This window comes from Lactuca serriola, chromosome 4, assembly GCF_051521515.1.
Source record: "Lactuca serriola cultivar US96UC23 chromosome 4, Lser_US96UC23_V15, whole genome shotgun sequence".
Classification (NCBI taxonomy): Eukaryota; Viridiplantae; Streptophyta; class Magnoliopsida; order Asterales; family Asteraceae; genus Lactuca; species Lactuca serriola.
In genome coordinates, this window is record NC_136411.1 from 33,070,995 (window position 1) to 33,078,954 (window position 7,960).

Below are 7,960 nucleotides of genomic sequence, written 5' to 3' on the forward strand. Positions count from 1 at the left end.
TTCTAAAAGCATATTCAATGCTAAACCTTAGATAGATACTGTTGCTTTATTATTTTATTAATATTGAACTTTACATAAATTGTTTTTTAATGGTTAAACATTTTTATATTTTTTTTATTAATTTAAATATTTTATCATTATCAAACTAAAATATTATATAAAATTTTATCGTTTAATTAATCGTTTTTTTAAACACACCGTATTTCAGAATAAGATATAGCGGCCTTATTATTTTATTAATATTCACTTCTAACTAAATTGCTTTTACGATAGTTAAACTCTTTTATTACTTTGTTTTTATTAATAGAAATATTTTATCATTATGTACTAGTACCAAAAATGATCAACACACACCATAAAAATGTGACTATGCATATAGTAATATTTTGTTTTTCACTGAAAATGTGACGGAAGGTGTTGTCATGTGTCTTATGGTCATTTTAAAATTTAGTGTCTGTATGATATGAAAAAAATGTGGTTGTATCATAAATATGTGACTATTGTATAGGGAATTTTGTTGCTATAATCAATCATTTTATAAATTATTATGACATTAAACCTTCAGTCGATACATTTTTTCAGTCATCGTAGTGACTATATATCACCAACTGGCAACATAAATGTTTCAATATGGTGTTTTGCTAATACATTGACATACAATTCAAAGTTTATTAAGACTATTGGGGATCTTTTGCACACATACAATTATGGTGAACATGACCATGTTTGCTAAATTATCATATATAATTAATTTCATAAGTTACGATTTTCTAATAATTAGTCACAAAAACAATCGTTTATTGTAAATATTACATATCGTATAAAGACACACAATTAAATGAAACATGATCAAAAATATTAGAATGACATACATTTTATTAAAATTGTAGGTTTAATATTAGCTTGCAGCCATATTTGTATTACTTACCATGACCGATGCTATTATTCAGACATATAAAAAGTCATAACTATGACTATTTTATATCATTTTGACATATAAAATCAATTAAAAATAACCATCCCTGATTTACAGACACAATAGTGTTTGAAGTTGTGACCAATGTTCAATTTATTATCACAAAAGTTGGTTATCAGTATATCTTATTTTATCATTTTGACATGCAAACATTATTGAGTTTGACTATTGTTTGTACTGTAACATCCATAAAAATCACGTCAAATTTAAACTTTTTAAAACGTTTTTAAAACCAACGATTATTACAAACATGTTTCCAAAATAATATAATGTCAGAGTATCCTAGAATCAAACATAAAATCATGAAATACGAGGAGCTGTACGATCACGCATTCGCCTTCCCGCGATTATCAGAGGTCCCTGAAACATAATCAACAGTTGTAAGTCCGAAACTTAGCGAGTTCCCCCAAAATACCAACGACATACAGATATAACCATATCATATAAACAAATAAAACATGCATAATGAGCCATCAATCTGACTGGACCGCCTCACAAACCATCAGTCTATCTGGACCGCTCTCCAAGCCTTCAGCACATCTGGACCGCCTCTCAGGGCCTTCAGCCTATCCGGACCGCTCGTCGGGCCTTCGGTCTGACTAATTTGCCCTACCCAGGCCTGCAGTCTATCCGGTCCGCCCTGGGTGTCTTGTCCTACAGCACAGTAGGACCTGCCTCAACCTAATCCCCAAACCAACAACCATGTGCACATAAATATCATACGCTAGCATGCGTATAACATATAATCATACCGATCTAACAGATCACTAACATGGCAACCATCCTATGACCAGGATACCGATCTAGTAGGTCATTAAGCATATCACCATCCAAACTACCAGGATATAAATCAATAACATATCGTGCAATAAACCCGGATACAAATCCGATAAGGGTCGACATTGGTGCCTTCGACCCTAGTAGTATAGTGAGGACAACTGACCTCGCAACTAGGTCATAACGATAGTATCAACCTCCTCCAAATACAGCTCCCCGCCAATACCTACCAATGGTCCAATTCCATAAATTCCCAAATTACCAAAATGCCTCTTAGAAATCAACTTAGTCAACCCTTGGTCAAAGTCAACCGTCAATAATCAAGGTCAACGGTCCATGTTGACCCGACTCGTCGAGTGCAGTATATTGACTCGTCAAGTTCATCTAGAACTCGCAAAGTCATGTAACCTTAGTTGACTCGTCGAGTTTCCAGGCAACTTGCCGAGTTTAAACGTGTCCAAATGTCGGGAAAACCCTCCCCGACTCGCCGAGTTGGATTATCTGACTCGTCGTGTTCATGCAATCCATTCCATGTCCAGGTGATTCTAAGCTACTCCAATGCTCCAAACAGTAGATCTAGCCTCCTAGGGCATGTTTTCCATTTAAAGTTGCAAACTTTACGTGCATGCAAGGCCCTACACATCAAAACCAAGGTAGATAAGGGGTTTAAGGGATGAAGAAAGGCCAAAGCTTGCCAACTTTGATGCCTTTATGACAATAAAGACCTAGGGAAATCCAAATCTGAAGTTACAACTTCAGATCTGAACCCAACACCCGAAATGATCCCCAAACATGCTAAAGTTGGCCTTAATCCTAACAAGGAGAAGATCTAGCTAATGAAAATCCAATGTAACGACATGTTACCTCCAAAACAATGCTAAGATGAAGTAGGACTCGGATCCACAGTGTCTTCTTGTTCTAAGCTTTAGTACTTCCAACTCTTCTCACCACAATCCACCTTCAAAGCTTAATATCACACAAAATGAAGAGTAAACAACGATTTAGGGTTTCTGGACTCAAAAGGGGGTTGTAAGGGAGGCTAAAGGGCACTACAAACTAAATCAGATTTAGTGGCACATTTTTTAGTGGCATGTTACATTTTGTGCCACAATTTTGTGTTTATAGCGACACATGTTTTTTTGTGCCACTATTGTATTGGAAATTCTAATTTGTGAATGAAAATAGCGCCAATATTGCCCGCCTCTTATTTTGAGGAATGATTTTTCAATTTGAAATCCCCTAACTCACCAAATCTAAACATCCTAAATAGAACTTTCTCCAACTGTTTCTCTCGATCGTTGTTTTCTGAAGACTCTAGTCACTGCCACGATCACTAAGTTATGCTAGAGTTTGTATATTTGAAAAACCATATCTCCCAACGTTTTTCCTTTTCCCTAGTTCTCAAAAACGGCTGATAATGCACTGTACCAGTCTAGCTCCGACTCCAACATCGTCAAATGCAAGTATTAAGACTCAACAACCCCTGCTCCCCCCTCTTCTTCACGATGTATCATCGGATTCTCTGATGCTCTCAAATGCCCTCTTTACCTATGGATGAGACAAAGCGACCTAAGTTTCAGAACATAGACGGTGGCTTATTGATTTTAGCGATAACAAATCTTTCAGCTACTGGCATACTGGTTCGAATCTCACTCTTTATTTCTTACATTAGGGTTATTGATTTGACATACGAATATTAGTATTCAGTTTCTTTTATTCATATTATATATAGCTTATTATATGAACTAATGAAAAGAAGACACAAATTAAATTCAGAGGTTGTGAAAGATTTTGGCTAAGAACCATGGAACCCTAATTTCACGTGTTAAATTTTGAAAACGTCTCTACCTTTTGTAGGTTTATGTGGTTAATAGTGTACCAATCGTTGTTGCGGTTCAAGGGATATATAAAAGTCAATTAGTTGCTAAAGTTATTACTTTGGAAATTGGAATATTTACCACTTTGCGGTGTCATTAGGTTTTCCACTTTGAAGTTTATGACCAGAATGAAGACTCTTAGGTATTTCTTGACCCATCCCACTTCATTAAAATTTACAACATTAATTTATTAGTGGTCAAATGAGTAGTATTTAGTATTTGGATAAAATGATCAGGGCCGGTCCAGACGGTGGGCAACCTGGGCGACCGCCCAGGGCCCAAGTCACCAGGGGGCCCAAAATATCTGGGTTATGTAGTGTGTGTGTGTGTGTATATATATATATATATAATTATTACATAAATGATTTTTAGGGCCTAAAGTTGGTTCAAACTTGATGTTACAAGAGACGTCGTCACGGTAGTCGCGCCACACCAGAACACGACCTTTGATGTTTAGGAGGAACAGTGCAAAGGTCGCCCATGCCATCAACTATCTAGAGCCAGGTAGATAAGATTTGTGCTGATTGATTCCGAAGTAAGATATGGTTTCTGGTCGATCGAGAAAGGGTCAGAGGTGAAAATGAAACTGATAATTGGAATCGTTGGTGTTGAAGCTAATCGTCGGTGGTCTTCGACAACTAGCATGAGGATCGAGAGAGAGGACGAAGATTTTCTGGGAGTGGGAGGTGAGGAAGTCGCCAGCGGAGAATTGTCGATTGATTAATCGAGAGAGAGACTGATGATTAAGCGTGCGTGAATGAATCGATAGGGCTACTCTCCTAAATATAGGCATAGAAAGTCATGGGGATGACAAGTCGTCCCTATAATTATCCCCAAATCGATATATTTCCACGAATGATTAAAAAAACTATGTTATTTTTAATTTTTTGTTATTTGTTAGAGCGATAAGTCGTCGCTACAGGTTTTTCAAGAACGCGCCAAACCCACTTCCTTTCCCGCTTAAAATGTTGAGACGAGAAGTTGTCGCTATAGCTTCAAAAGTCAAAAAAAATTTGTCAACACTATGGCGACGGCATGTCTTTCCTATAGGCAGTCAATAGGGACGAACAAATGTCGTCCCTATATAGATGCTTATTCTTGTAGTGATACTACTTAATAAATAAAAAGTAAAAATAAAATATATAAAACAAACGGTTGATTACTTTCTCATTTAAGAAGTTTTCAAGTCTTTGGGTCTCAATGGATTCTTGTTCTTTGAATTTTTGTGTGTGGCTTCGTTTATCTCGATAAAATAAAATAAAACAAAAAAGACTATTTTAAATTTATGGATCATTTTTACAACAATGAAACAATAATTGATATAGTCAAATTTTATTCTAAAATCGTCGGTAATAGATATTAATTGAATAGAAATAATTACGTAGAATTCATTATTTATTTCTTAGAGGTATTTCACACCTACTTTATTATGTTCTCCAATTTCCGATTTTATATATGGGAATGATAAGCTTTGATATCATTTTATAAAAATATTTTAATATTTCCTTTAACTATATGATAAGGCAAATAAAATCTATTAACTTAAAAAAGAAATACGCACTCCATATAAATATTACGGAGGTAAGTGAGATAGAGCGATCCTTGATTACTATGATTACTGAATCCGCATAATTATACGGGTAGTAGATTGGCAACAAAGAAAATAAGCAAACATTCCTTTCTTTCAGCATATAAACCGTTATTAGGGCAGCAATTGCCAAATTAAAAAATATTACTTTCCTTAATTATAAAATTAGCCATATATATAGTATCCTTAATTAGCATATAACTAAAGTTCCTATTTGTATTAGGTTACTTGTTGTGTAATCCAACAACTAACACTACTTCCCCATATCTATAAATAAGCACGCAAACGCAAAGGCTAATCATTCATACGTAACTTTTTCTGTCATTCAAAATTTAGATCTTTTGACTGAAAAGCAAAGAAAGATGATGGCAGAATATACTACAGGAACTAGGTGTTGGAACTTTGCTCTATAAAATTACAATATGGGACTTATTCCACATTGGTGGATAGGAAACCTTTTCCCACCTTATAAGGCTTGTCCCATTCCTTTATTCAAATGGACCAAGTAATGGGTTAAGCAAATGGGGTTTGGGTTGTGGTGTTGGATTAGCCTAATTGGGCTAGTAGTAGACTTGGATTATTAAATATTAATGGTCAAAGATAGGGCCTTGGGGCTCTTGGGCTCTTCTTGACTAAATAATATTTTTTAATATATAATCCGAAATTAATTAGTCATTAATTAATCTTTTTATTTATTTAGTGAAAAATAAATTCTGTTAAATAAAGGATTAACTGCAGACAGTTTTTGGCAGCTAATTTCGGTTGGTGGTTTACAACCACCATTAGCAGCCTATAAATGAAAGGATCTGGACAGAATTTGAGGGCTAATAAACACACAAACTTTCTCTCAAAAAAATCGTCTATCTTTCCAAAGGGATCATGGTGAATTTCGACAGATTCAAGATCTGTTCTTGAATTGGATTGTTGTATCCTCAATACAGACCCATCCCAGGGAAATTTCTGTCTTAGGACACTGCTCAAGCAGGCCTCAATCTCTACAATTGTGTGGTTATATTTCTGTGTAATCATCAAACAAGTATGTTTTCTGTAAATTTGATTCTTGTATATTGAATATATCTGAATTTAGTTTGTTTTATTTCATTACTTTGTTGATTGTGTACTTCTGTAATAACATTCTAAGACAGAAATCAAAGAGTGAAGAATGGATCAAAATTTCATCATCAAAACACATGTGGAAAAGCCTGAGAAATTCAAAGGCTCGGATTTCCGGAGATGGCAACAGAAGATGTTGTTCTATCTAACAACTCTTCATGTTTCCAATGTTCTCACTGATGACTCCCCCTCTCCTCCTGTTGGTATAACCACTGCAGAAGGAACAACACCACCCAGTGAAGCCCAATTGGCAGAACATCAAAGGGCAGTGGAAACTTGGAACATAAATGAATATAATTGCAGAAATTATATTATGAATGCCCTGGATGATTCTCTCTATGATATCTACTCTACAATGACTACTGCAAGAGAGATATGGGAATCACTGGAAAAGAAATACAAAACAGAAGTGGCATGTTCCAAGAAATTCGTGATTGGAAAATTCATGAATTTCAAGATGGTAGATACCAAATTTGTCCTCAAACAAGTGGAGGAAATTCAATTCATTGCACATGATCTTGAAGTTGAAGGTATGGGTATAAACTCTAACTTTCTTGTTGGTTCAATCATTGAAAAACTTCCTCCTTCTTGGAAGAATTTCAAACTATATCTTAAACACTTAACTGATGACATGAGTTTTGAGCAACTTGTGTTGAGAATTCGTGTGGAAGAAGATAACAGATTGAATGAAAAGGCAGATGCAAATTCCTTGGAACCAAGTGCAAACTTTGTTGGAGAAACAAGCACTTCAAGGACAAAGCACAACAACAAGAAAGGGAAGCAAGGCTCCAAAAACTCTTCCAAAGATGGCAAAAATCATGGCCCTAACAAGAAGAATTTCAAGAAGAATTCTGGTCCATGTTATGTTTGTGGCAAATTGGGACACAAGGCCAAAGATTGCAGATTCAGGAGGGGTCAAGGAGGAAACAATGGAGGGAACAATGGAGGGAACAATGGAACAATGGTGGCAATTCTGGTGGAGGAAATTCTGGTCAAGCCAACATGGTTGAATCACCAAATCAATTTGTTACTGTGATTCAAACCAACATGGTTAGCAATTGTGTGGATTGGTGGATTGATATCGGAGCCACAAGGCACATTTGCAACTCCCGAACCATGTTTTCTACATACCAAAAAGTCTCAGATTCTGAACCAATATTTATGGGGAATGGCTCTACTGCAAAAGTTGAGGGAAAGGGAAAAGTGAAGCTACAACTGACTTCTGAAAAAGAACTTATTTTAAGTGATGTTTTGCATGTTCCTGAAATTACTAAGAATTTGATTTCTAGTCCTATTATTAGTAACAAAGGTTTCAAACTTGTATTTGAGTCTGATAAGTTTGTTCTCACCAAGGGTGGGGTGTATGTTGGAAAGGGATACCTTAGTGAGGGTCTCTTCAAAGTTAGTGTCTTACCTTTGTACTATGGTGTTGAAACACCAAACAATGATGTAACCAATGTTAATGTTAATGCAATAATGGGCACTACTAGCCTCTCTTCTATGTATATGCATGATCCTTCAATTTTGTGGCATTCTCGTTTCAGACATGTCAATTTTCGTTCTATTCAAAGAATGGCAAAACTTGGTATGTTACCAAAATGTTCATTAGATAAAAATTTAAAATGTGAG

The 7,960-nt window shown here is 35.5% G+C and overlaps 1 protein-coding gene across 1 annotated transcript; it reads left to right on the forward strand.

The window, feature by feature from the left end:
* Positions 1-6,380: 6,380 nt before the first annotated feature.
* LOC145098200 (uncharacterized) lies at positions 6,381-7,367 on the forward strand. The gene has a single exon (XM_079035863.1). It carries the CDS (start codon positions 6,381-6,383, stop codon positions 7,365-7,367), a length of 987 nt encoding a protein of 328 aa, XP_078891989.1.
* The last annotated feature ends 593 nt before the right edge of the window (positions 7,368-7,960 follow it).